Below are 13,152 nucleotides of genomic sequence, written 5' to 3'. Positions count from 1 at the left end.
ATAAGCAACTCTAAACAGGTGGGTTTTAAGTTGAGATTTAAAGGCACCCAGTGTTTCAGCTGTTTTACAGTTTTCTGGAAGTTTGTTCCAAATTTGTGGTGCATAGAAACTGAAAGCTGCTTCTCCTCGTTTGGTTCTGGTTCTGGGGATGCAGAGCAGTCCAGAACCAGAAGATATGAGGGGTCTAGACGGTTCAAATGATAACAGCTCATACATGTACATATATCAGAAAATATTTAGTTTTTAACTCTGATTATGCCTTTATATATTTGTGTATATATAACATTTTGGTATATTTGGCTTTTTTTTATCCTAACCGTTCAGATAGCAGGAGTTTTCCTGTACCTCTTTTTCATCGTGGAAATGGTAACAAAGATGTCAGTCCGGGGTGTCTACAGGTCACAGGGGAGCTACTTCAAAAACAGCTGGTACAAGCTGGATGCCCTTATCCTTATTGCAGAGTAAGTATTGAACTTTTATTTTTATTTTTAAATAGAAATGTGCAGCCACATCAGAGCTGCTCAAGTCAAAAGAAACTAAAGTTCTGTTATTGAAGTGACGCAAAATTAAAACTGCTTTTGTTGTCCTCAAAACTCTGGAGTACATTCTGCACATGGCTGGCGTTCACTTGGGAGTCTGTCAGGTTCTGAGGCCACGCTGACTGATCAGCAGAGACAAACATAAGTGGATATTAGAACCAAATGTAAGCAACAAATTGTGTTTTAACTTTACACGAGTGATTTGCAATCAAAGGCTGCCACCAATTCTTCTCCCTGACACCTAGTATGCACTTAGCATGTTTTAACAGTGAATTTAAATGTTAATTGATGTTATAGGATTTCAGTGATCTAATTATCAATGTAAATATGTTACATGCCACTTTGTTGCCAAAATTTACTAAAAGTAGTGCTAAAGTTTGGCCAACAAAATGCAACAACAAAAATATGACGTGCACATTTATTTAGCCAAAACATAAAAAACACATTTTGTGAGCAGCCTACATTTCTGCAGCAAGTCTAACTCTACTGACAGATTTCAGACACTTGCATATAGAATAATGGTTTCATTAAAATAAAAATAAATCATAACAGTAAAAAAATAAAAAAAACAGTTTTTATTCTTTTTGTGAATCAATTTTAAAGACTTGAACAAATATGATAAAATAAAGAAATCAGAGCTGCAGATAAAGACTTTTGCACAGGTTTAAGGGAACATGAGACTACATCTTATGAATATGTTTGTTTTTTGCTTGTTTTTGTAATAATTGAAATGCACATTGTCTGAAGTGTTGATAATGGTTTATGTATTATTCTTCAGCATCACATGTAAGTCAGTGTATTTTAATTATAACAGTAAAAAAACATAAATAAAAGTATAAATGTGCTGGAGTTAGAAAAGTTAGATGATGCTCTGTTCCTTTTGATCTGATGCTGTTTTAGACCCATTCAGTTTCTAATATGGTTGTCACCTGTAGGTATGTGCAGTAAATAAGTGTATGTATGTACTTCTATTTCTGGGTATATACAGTAATGTGTATTTATACACACACACATATATCAGTATACAGCTCAGGAACAAATTAACAGACCACTGCTAATTTTTCTGACATCAGCCTCTCTAAATGTATGACAGCCCACAGCACCCCTCATTCTACTTAATGAGGTACTGATTAGATGATTGCCTGAACTACACCTTATTTGACAAGTAAAAGTATAAAATCCACTACTGTGGACCATCCGGATGGAAAAAAAAGGTGCTAGTAGGAGTTCAAAAGTAATTAAAATAAAATAGAACCATTATCCATGCTGAAGGAGATGAAAAGGAAAGTTTTCAGTGAGGTGAAGAAGGGTTCAGTTTGGCTTTCCTGGCAGAGGTGTACAGTCAGGCTTTCAGCGGGGTTCAGGGTGGATGAAGGAGCATCAGATCGAGAACCTGTCCACCCCGTCGATAATCCCTGGGATGTGATCAACAGGAGCTGCTGAGCTGACTGGATCTCTGCACCAGACGTGGCAAAACGTCATCCAACAGCAACAGGAAAGACTGCTGGACAGCACAGAGAGGTGCTTGAAAACTGGATGAAGACAGAGCATAGGAGTGGTCCTGGTAAAAACACAGATAACTATATTATAAATGATGTTTATATTATGTCACTCAGTCACAGTCCATCACATTTTTTCAAGCACAATGTGTTGTCAACTGTCCCACATTTTTACACAATCTTAATCTTATCAGTCTTCAATTGTACCACCAACACTGTGTGTGTAGGATGCATATTCAGTACTGTATGTTTTAATGTATGTGACAGAGAGTGGGAGGTGTTGTAAGCAGGGTCATAATGCTCACAGCTGTTTGAGGCGTAGAGTTCTTATTACTCACACCATTAGGCACAGGCAGGGGTTCAGCCTCTTGGACAAGCTGGGGACAGTCCAGTGACGGGGTCTCCTGTACCTTCTTTGAGGCCTGAGACGTCCTGGTAGTTACAGGCTAAAGCAAAGAATAAAATGTAGAAATTATCTCTGTGTAATACAAAAAACGTGTCTGATTCCTTCACATTCAGAAAGGGAAAACACATTTTCTATATAGTACAGCATTGAATTATAGCCTCCTTACAGCATAATGTGCATCAGGGCCCTTTAAGACTACGTCACCCACTTAGCCTAAAGTTGATACGTCATCACAACAGGAAGCGCAAGAAGCTGGGAAAAAAGAAGCCTTCAGTAATCAGCGTGTGTACTACAGAGACCGTTTACCTTCTGTCAGCTACAATGGCCGCCGTCCAGGAACAGTACCATTAGACGCTTCTGTCCTGTCCAGCCAGTTTCCTGTGGACCGTCCACCTATGATGGAACGGGCAATGGAGCAGCTAAATGTACAGCTGAACCGACTGACCCGTTCCCTCCGCCGGGCCAGGACCGTGGAACTCCCCGAAGGTAGCACAGTACTGCGAGCTAAACTTACCTTAAGCATTGGAGGTGGAAAAGCAGACAATTGACGGAGAATTATAGCTTTGCTCTGTTTTACAGTCTAGTAGTTTTGTTTATCTATCTGTATAGTTCTCAATAAATAAACAAATCATGACTCTTCTAAAGTTTAAACCTCTTCTGACAAGTCTAGCTGTCTCGGGAGGAGAGTTATTTTTTTAAGTGTGGCCAACAGCCCCTTAAAATAAGAAACTGTCCCATAATTGAAACTATAAAAACGTGTTCATTTACAAGTACTTTGTACCTTATTTTAAAAGCCAACGCAAGCTAATTAGATAATGTCAATAGATGATAAATGGCACTTCCTTTCCGAGATATTTTTGTGCAAGTTTGCTCGCTGTGGAGACCTGCAGAAGGGAGCAGCTGAAAAATCTGTAATATTTATTTATTTACTCAGTTTGATGGCTCGGAAACTGGAAAAAAGCGATGCAACCCAAAAGTTAAAACGTGAAGATGCTTGAGTCAGCTGACAAACAGCAACATTGAGCAGAAATTGAGGAAATGGACAAGTGATCCAACCTACTTGAAGTCAGTTTCATAAAATCCAAATCTAAAAAAATAATAAATTAAATGATCTGGTTTTCAATTCAAACCTATTTAACAAAGACCTCAAGGTTACAAAAGTCTCCAGTCCTACAACTGTTACATATCTGAGTGGGTGCAAGACACCAGGGTTGTTTGAGAAATGGTTACCATAGTAACAGCTTTTATTTTAATCTTTTTTACAATATACTTCACATCATCCTTATTGTTAATAAAAGTCCATGTTGACTTGAACATTATTATTGACCTGACATTATTAAGCATTCTTCAGTGTTAGCCACAGTCTCGTGATGTTCTGTAGAGCTGTTACCTTTGTCACTCATAAAATAATAAAAAAAACTAATGTTCAGATAGTGTTACCAAAACATTAACCATGAGTTTTACAATATAATAGAACTCATGTATAACTTGTGTAAATTGAAAAACATGAGGTTGAACTCATGGTCATGTAGAACAACATTTTCAGAGAAAGGATGTAGCAGTAACCGGTAGGAGAGAAAAACTTTGACAACATCAGATCGAAGTTTAAAATTCTCCAAATGTACAAACAGCTGTGGAGCCTCATTTGTTCATAAAAAACTATACACCTAAACAATCCAACCAAACAGTAGACTGTTTCAGTGTTTGTTCATTTTATAAATGGAAAAACTAACAGACGACACGCTTTTACTGAAAAGTTTCTGAGCTGTGAGTTTACTGTCTGCATGCTAACAGGCTAATGGAGGAGATGAATAGTTGGATTTGGTTAAATCATACTATTAGCTAAGACTAACACCTGGGACACATTAGTTTAAAATATCTGTTACTTAAAATAAAATAATGCTGATCTTTACAAGTGCACATTACAAATGCAGATCAGTACGTTTCAAACTAAGAGCTGATCAGGACTGATACTGTTAGCATGTAGCATTTAGGTCTGTCTGTTGCACACTTTAAAAATAGGATCCGACTTCTTAATCTTCATTATGATTTTGTTTTTGTGCTGCCAACCAGAGCAGGCAGCAGCAGGTTTTTAGTACACCTTTGATCTTACTGTTTTTTTTTCGTACTTTATACTTATATCCTACTTTGTTATCATTTTTATCCTTATGTGTCTGTGTTATGATGGGGATATACTTTTGACCATCAAGAAATTGATGTCTAGTTTTTCTCCAGATATTTTAAGCCCTTTAGAGGAAAATAGTGGATGCCTTCTAGTCGGTTACTGTCTTCTAATCTGCTGCATGTCAGATTAACCCCAAGCCATGGGACTCCCGTTTGTTTATATGTGAATCTGTGGACATATGGGTTCATTTGCCTGGCTGTTAGTAAAATACCTCATCAACCAGTAGACACATTTTAATGAAACTCTCAGAAAGTAATCATATTGGTTGGTTTGTTTCTCTGTCTGTTTGTTAGGAAGATCACTAATAAATAAAAATAATAAAAACTATTGAACAGATTTTAATGAAATATTCAGGAAATCTTGGGGTTGTCACAAAGGGATTTAGTTTGGTGGTGATCTGGATCACAATCTGGGTCGTACAATTTTTATTGACTCTATTGCCTTGTCGGAGGTTTCAGCTCTCTGAGTGCTTCTTGTTGGACGTACATCTACAACAAATAACCTTTTGGAGTCACCAATTCAAGATGTCAGCTACAGATAAGTGATCTTTGCAAACACAAAAATAGCTATAACTCAGCTAATATTAAAGATATTGAGCTAAGACTTACTGTGGTAGTAGGTATGGTGACTTCCCCAACACATACTCAGAACCGATCATGCAAGGTTTGTTTTTAAAACTTTGCCAATAACTGTTGGACTCAACTATGTTTGTTTATTAGCAAAATATCTCATGAACCACTGGGCAGATTTAATTGAAACTATTAGAGAAGGATCATTTTGCAATCTCCGTATACTTTCCCTATAAGAACATCCATTGTATTTTGTTCACGTAATTAGGTTTTATGTTATATTTAAATGTATAAACAAATGTTCTGAAAAAATGAAATAAAAAATAAAGATAATTTAGTGTACATTTACATTTGATTAACTTTTGAAGTCGTCCAAATTCAAAATGGCTTCCATGCCTAACTGGCCTTGGGAAACACAACAAATTGCAATAACTTAGCCAGTTTTGCAGATATTAAGATAAAATCTGGTATGATTGATAATTAATACCAACACATACTTTGATCATTACACATTTACTTAAGTTCAAAATGACAAAGTTGTAACTATTTTGCTGAACTCTCAAAAATAACAAGTGTAATGTGATATTGCAAGAAGTCACACTGAAATTATGTGTTGGGAAAGACACTGCTACAACTACAACAAATTTTATCTCAATATCTGTTAAGCTGACTGATTAATAAACATTTTTGTACTGACTAATGTTGGTGTGGCGGCTACCTTAAATTGCATTGATTCCAAAGGTTAATCAGGCTAAAAAATAAATGAAATGATTATTTCCTGAAAGATTAATTAAAATCTATCCAGTGGTTCTTGAGATATTTTACTGATTAATTAGACAGAGTTGTCTTCAAAGCCTCTGATTAATAATCGTTATTTGAAGTGGCATCATATGATTTTAATCAATAACATCTTCCACTGATACACTTTCACTAAATATCTCATTCTCAAATGTATAACTTTTTTTAACACTGAACAATGGAAAATAGCTGGCTAAAATTTGAGAGGTGGTAAACTAACCTTCAAACTATTTGGACCTTGGGGATAAAAATAGGCATCAAGATAAATAGTCTACAAGTCAGTGCTTCAACAGGTCCTTGGATGGTTGGTGGGGCAAATATTTGCGCGCGGGGGGCGTCATGCGTCAACTGCTTGCAATTCTAGTTAGGGGCCGAGCACTGTGAAACAACAGCGAAAGCCTTATTGTTTTTGACCTGATTATTAAATATTGTTGTTGTTTGTTTTTGGATGTGATCTGGAGGAGAAAGAGAAATTCTGGAAGGATCTCGATGAAGTGATAGAGAGTATTCCCAGGGAGGAGAGAGCAGTGATTGGAGCAGATCTGAATGGACATGTTGGTGAAGGAAACAGAGGAGATGAGGAAGTGATGGGCAGGTTTAGTGTCAAGGAAATGAACCATGAAGGACAGATGGTGGTAAATTTTGCCGAGAGGATGGAAATGGCTGTAGTCAACACCTATTCCCAGAAGAATGAGGAACACAGGGTGACCTATAAGAGTGGAGGCAGGAGTACGCATTAGACTACATTCTGTGTAGAAGAGGTAACCTGAGGAAGACTGTGGACTGTAAGGTTGTGGCAGGAGAGAGCGTGGACAGACAGCATCAGATGATGGTGTGTTGGATGACTGTTGTGGTGAAGAAGAGGAAAAGAGTAAAGGATGTGCAGCAGGTTAGGCTTCTTAAAGATAGAAATGGTAGTGTTCTAACAAACAAGGAGAGTGTGATGAGAAGATGGAAGGAGTACTTTTAGGAGCTGATGAGTGAAAGAGAAAGAAGAGTAGAGGTCATAGAAACTGTTGACCATGAAGTGAGGAAGAGGATGAAGAATGGGAAGGCAGTTGGACCTGATGACATACCAGTGTGCTGTTGCCCATTTTTAAGAACAAGGGTGAAGTACAGAGTTGTAGCAACTGGGGAATTAAGTTGATGAGCCACATGATGAAGATCTGGGAGAGAGCTGTCAAAGCTACACTTGGACAAGAGATGACTATTTGTGAGCAGCAGTACGGTTTTATGCCAGGAACGAGCACCGCAGATGCCGTCTTTGCTTTGAGTATGCTGATGGAGAGTCGCCTTGTGCTGAAAAGTGTTATATAAATAAATGTACCTACCTACCTACACAGAGGGCCAGAAAGATCTTCATTGTGTCTTTGTGGATTTAGAAAAAGCATACAGGGTGGTAAGGGAGGGGCTGTGGTGTTTGAGGAAATCTGGAGTGGCAGAGAAGTATTTATTATGTAAAGCACTTTGAATGCCTTGCTGCTGAAATGTGCTATACAAATACATTTTTACTTACTTATGTTAGACTGGTACAGGGCATGAATGAGGACAGCAGGACATGTCTGAGGACAGCAGGACAGTGGTGAGGTGTGCTGTAGGAGGGACAGATGGCTTCAATGTGGAGGTGGGACTGCATCAAGGATCGGCTCTGAGCCTCTTCTTGTTTGCTCTGGTGATGGACACACTAACAGATGAGGTCAGACAGGAATCCCTGTCGACTATGATATTCACATATGACATTGTGGTCTGTGGTGGGAACAGGTGGAAGAGAACCTAATCTCTAATCTTTAATCTTTAATGTCTTTAATGGACAGTAAAATGTGCAGGTTTTAACATCCACTTATTTCTAAGGGTAGACCACTGGGATGCCCCGCTATGTCTTCTTCTTGCCTCTCAGTTTGAATGCCTTTCCCAGCCAGAGAAGAATTCTACCACCTAGTGGTTGTTTCTTTTACCCATGTAATTACAGTTTGTACAGCTCACAAATGCATATATATAAATAAACAGCCCTTAGTTAGGTGTAACTAATGGTTGCTGAGATATATATATTTTCTCTCACATAAATAGGTCTTTAACCACTTCGGCACAAGTACAGTGCCAAACGTCAAGAGGATAAAAACACTAGACTCCGAACAAAACTCAGATGACCCAGCTTTCCACCAGCATTTGAACGCACCACTTATGCACAAATCTAAGGCTCCCCGGAAGCGTGAAATGAGTCTCAAAAAGATTCATAACCTGTAACCTGATTTGTGCGTAAATACAGTTTTGTCTGTGTGTATCAGGCGTCTTGTGCACATATATTGAATGATTTTCAGGCGTAGGAGAAGGTTTGTAATTCGTAATGTTGAAACAAAAAGTCACCTGATACACACAGACAAAACTGCATTACAGATACAAAGTTACACACAAAGAGGCTTACACTGATTACAAATCTAGTAATACACTCGCACAAATATTTTGAAATGATTTTCTCTGCATAGTTGATGGTCATACAAATAGGTTGCTGTTACAACAATGTGCCCTGCGTACTCTGAAGCTAGATTCAGTCTTGATTCAATAAAGTAAATCATGCAATTAGAATTCTCATTTTGAGATATCCTTTCTGTAGAGCAAATCTTTTCTGGCACAGGTATGCAGCCATCTTCTCTATATGGTATACCTGATTTACCATAACAGGACAAAAAAAACCAAAACATAGCTAGGTATTAGCATTTGAGTTGAGCCACAGTTTTATGTTGAGTATAACTTGTTAGCTGCCTCAATGTTGGCATAAGACATATTTTACTTTATTGTTTCACTTACCTGATTCTGACTGCAGTGCTGGGCTGAGGCCATCATCTCTGGGTTCCACCTTAAACAGAAGCTGGAGCTCCACGTTCAAAAATCGCCTCATTCGTTTTGACTAAAGCACACTAAAACTGACTAAATTTAACACTAAACACACTACACTACACACTAGGTATAAAATCCAAACTTCTATTTTTTTGCTGCTGCCAAACGACCTTAAATTCTTGGCGCCTCCTTCTTCTTGTAGGTTATATGGTTTGGCATTTGACTAACTTTGGACCTCAGTCAAAATGAAGAGGGGTGTGTTTTATCTTTTTGTTCAAATGAGATTGTATGGAAGATGGGGAAAGTTTTTTTCCTTGAGACTCTGTCTTTGCTTCTGCCGCTCACTATATAGTGTTTCAAATATGGTGATTTTCAGAAAAAAGATGTGGCATGAATTATTTATCATAACTCTGGTTTTCCTTGGTCTATCAACACATTTTAGGGTGCATTCACACCAGCCCTGTTTAGTCCGCTTTAATCCAACTCTAGTTCGTTTTCCAAGAAAGTCCGGTTCTTTTGGGGAGGTGTGATTGCACAGTCGAACTCTGATACGGACCAAAAAAGCGAACTCTGGTCCGCCTAAAAACCTAAGTCTTGGTTTGGTTGAAATGAACTCTGGCGCGGTTCCTATGCATATGTAAATACAAGCGTACCAGAGACCGCTCCAAAAGCAGGAGGTGCACTACAGCACAGGGCGTTTTGGGTAAATATGGTAAATAATTCTACCACTACCAGGAGAAATGTGTAGAGGAGGTAAAATGGCACATGTATCACTGACAAAATAGAAATCCTAAAATTGCTCAAATTTGATGCCACTTCAGTTTTGTTTACTTTTCCAGAAGAAAGTTGACTCAGTGCAGTGTGACTGCGCAGCAGCTGAAAATGTAACAAATGTTGCAATTTTGGTCCCCAATCGAATAGAGTCTACCAGACTATTAGGTGTGAATACAGCCTTAAATACTGGTGTAAAAGTTTGAAGTCCGGACATTTGACAGAAATGAAAACGGAGTCTCAGAGAGGGTACATCTTTCCACTAGAGCAGTTTAAATTGGTCATGGGACGAGGACATAACTGCACGCCACTCTGTTGATTCCTGCAGCACACTGTCCATGGTTGCGCACACACTTCCAGCGGATTCTTCTTCATTCGTGTTCTGTTGCTTCAAAGTCAAATCGAAATTTTAAAATTTTGAATCGGAACGTTAGTCCTGGTTCCAATCCATACTCGAGACTCAATGCCCAACCCTAGCACACACAGATATAAAACTGGAAGCTGCAAATGCAAATTGCTGTTATCAAAAGCAGAACAGAAACTCATTCTTTGTCCTTGTTCCCAAATAACAATCAATATCATAAGATGTTACACTCAGAGTATGTGTCAGGGATGACCCTCAGTTATTACCACATAAACTTTTAGTTCATTTTCTGTAAAACTGACTGTTAATGTTAATGTTGTGTTTACTAAGGTCAATTAACTGTGGTGGCCACCTTAAATCAGGGTGATTTAAGTCGGGCGGCAGTGGCTCGTCCTGTAACTAAAGGGCTGCTGGTTTGAACCCCCACTACGTCCGTTTCAGCTGTTGTGTCCTTGGGCAAGACACTTGCCTACTGGTGGTGGTCAGAGGGCTCAGTGGTGCCGGTGTGATGGCAGCCTTACCTTTGTCAGCCTGCACCAGGGCAGCTGTGGCTACAATGTAGCTTACCACCATCAGTGTGTGAATGTGTGGATGAATGGGTGAATGATTGTAGTGTAAAGTGCTTTGGGGTCCTTGGACTAGATAAAGTGCTATACAAGTGCAAGCCATTTACCATTGGACTCAAAGTTAATCAGTAGTAGATGTTCATCTAATAATTACTTTCTGAAAAATCCAATTAGATCAGAAATATGCAAAGATCTATTTAACAGCACACTCAGAATCAAACTTGCTTGCTTCAAACCACCTAAAACACTGATTAGGCCCGAGCAGCGACAGTGCTGCGAAGGCCTATTGTATCTGTACTGTTTATTATTATTTGTACCCAAAATAAAATAGCTATTTGGAGGCCTTAACATATTCAAAAAGTCACAAAATTTGGCAGATGCGTCGGGGCGGTGAAAAATTTACGTATTTTAAGGTCGTCAAAAAAATTGCAACAAAAATGGCTCCACAGCGCCCCCTGGAAACTTTCAAAATACCATCCACATTGGCCTTAGTTTAACGTACAGCCACGAAAATTTGTACAGTTGTAGAACTCCCCAAGGCGCACAGAAAACCCTCTTGCACCCATGCGCTACACCAAACAGGAAGTCGGCCATTTTGTCTGAAATGTTGGATTTTTACCCCATTTTGGCCTTTTATAGGCTACCTTACTCCTCCTAGGGATTTTGGTCGATCGGTTTCAAATTTGATCAGTTTGCTCATAAGGCATGGCCCTAACTAGTTATCAAAACGGTGAGTTTTCGTGCATGTTGAAGGGGCGTGGCCAGACCTTAAAAATTGGCATCACGCCAAAAAACACGAAACTGTTATATCTCAGACACGGTAAGGGACAGATACACCAAACCTTCTGTGATTGATCCATGTCCGGTCCACAACAATACTCAATGGTCAAATTGTGATGTCCCTTAAGCCACGCCCCCTGAGAACAGGAAGTGCAATGTTTTGCTTTGAAAGGTCCATCTCTGACCCCCCTCACCTAATCAAGTCGATCTTGTGTCAGATGACAGATAACAAGTTGGTCTGACTTGCATTAAAGCACCAAGAGGTTTCACTGGAGGGCGTGGTGGTGGTGGCGTGGCGAAGTGAGACGTAACGCCGTTGACATACATTTGGCTTAAATTTCCACAAAATCCATCCAAACTGCACAAAACTCACTACGATCGATCCTAGTCCACCTGCCAAAAGGAATGTAGTGCAATATCTGGTGGGCGTGGCCTAATTCCTCCACAGCGCCCTCTAGAAATCTTTAAAGAAGCAGCCCCAAGCCATTGTTTCACTGACTATCATGGAATTTGGTACACATGTGAAATATAGCGGGACTTACAAAAAAGTCTCTTGGAGCCATTGTCCAAACCTCACAGGAAGTCGGCCATCTTGGTTCAAAGTTTGGATTTTTGCCAGATTTTGGACGATTACAGCCTTCGCATTTGATCGAACTCCTCCAACAGCTTTCCACATACAGGCTTCAGAATCACTGAGCTCAGTCTTGAGACATTGAAGGTCAAAGGTTATCAAAAGCTTTTTGCTACATAAAAGCATGTGGGCGTGGCCAAGCCTCAAAATCTGACCACTCGCCATGAAACATCATGGTGTAATAACTTCCACATACAAGGTTATAGATTAATGAAACTTTCTGTGTTTCATAACAGACTAGTACTAATCACATTAGTGTGGTCAATTTGTGACATCACTTTAGCCCCTCCCCCTTCCAACAGGAAGTAACCTGTTTTCCTGATGGAGGTTGTCCTTTTTTCTCTTTCACTCATACAAATTTAAGCCTGTGTCAGATTTCAGAACAACATGATGCAGAGTCGCTCTCTCAGCACTGACTGGTGCCTGAATAACGTGGGCGTGACAGAATGACGAACGCCAATCCCTCGCCGTTTGCATACGGTTGGCTCTAAATCACACATGCATTATCTGATTTGCTCCAAACTGGACATGAATGACCTGTGTTAACCTCTGAAGAGGCCAATAGGATTATACTGTAATTTGACTCCAGTGCGCCCTCTACATTATACCAACAGTTATATCTCCCTGATCCTTCATCTGATCTGCACAAGATTTTTTGTGCATCATCAGTGAGTGCTGTCAGACACATTGGGGTGGTTGTTTCATGACAACACTTTTAAGCCCCGCCCACTAAGGATTTTTGGGTGACTGTAACTCCGAAACGGCGCAAAGAAGGTAGGTCAAACATTACAACGAGACTCCCCATGGGTCAAGTATCAGCCTTTTTAACTTCAAGTTCACAAGGTCAAAGGTCAAGGTCAGGAGAGCCCATGTGCTCTAACTCTTCAACCGTTTGACGTAGGAAGGTCAAAGTTCACAGCATGGCACAGGACTGGTATTGATCCTGACTGAAGGCAATTTGGGACATTTGCTGAAAAAAGCCCCTTAGTGGTCGGTGCAGGAAAGGCGCGAGAGCGTAGACAGCAGTCGCCAAAGCTCCTGCTGTCGCAAGAGCTTCTGCGGTCGCAAGGCTGGAGCGGCGCTGAGCTGCGAGGGCCGCCCAACGCTGCTTGCAGCTTTAATTAGGCCCGAGCAGCGACAGCGCTGCGAAGGCCTATTGGATCTGCTATGTTTCTTATTAGGCCCGAGCAGCGACAGCGCTGCGAAGGC

The 13,152-nt window shown here is 39.8% G+C and overlaps 1 protein-coding gene across 4 annotated transcripts in view; it reads left to right on the top strand.

Moving 5' to 3' along the window:
- The first annotated feature begins 2,665 nt into the window (after positions 1-2,665).
- hace1 (HECT domain and ankyrin repeat containing E3 ubiquitin protein ligase 1) overlaps positions 2,666-13,152 on the top strand; it is an 87,618-nt gene continuing 77,131 nt past the window's right edge. For all 4 annotated transcript variants that reach the window (XR_005234215.1, XR_005234216.1, XR_005234214.1 and 1 more), the window contains exon 1: positions 2,666-2,930. Coding sequence is in view for 1 of the 4 variants with exons in the window: in XM_037980390.1 (XP_037836318.1) it covers positions 2,840-2,930 (91 nt within the window). In the remaining 3 variants the exon portion in view is untranslated. The remainder of the gene's footprint in view (positions 2,931-13,152) is intronic.

Source organism: Kryptolebias marmoratus, linkage group LG16, assembly GCF_001649575.2.
Source record: "Kryptolebias marmoratus isolate JLee-2015 linkage group LG16, ASM164957v2, whole genome shotgun sequence".
Taxonomy (NCBI): Eukaryota; Metazoa; Chordata; class Actinopteri; order Cyprinodontiformes; family Rivulidae; genus Kryptolebias; species Kryptolebias marmoratus.
The sequence above is the reverse complement of the archived record's forward strand: the minus strand, read 5'-3'. Positions and strand labels throughout refer to the sequence as shown.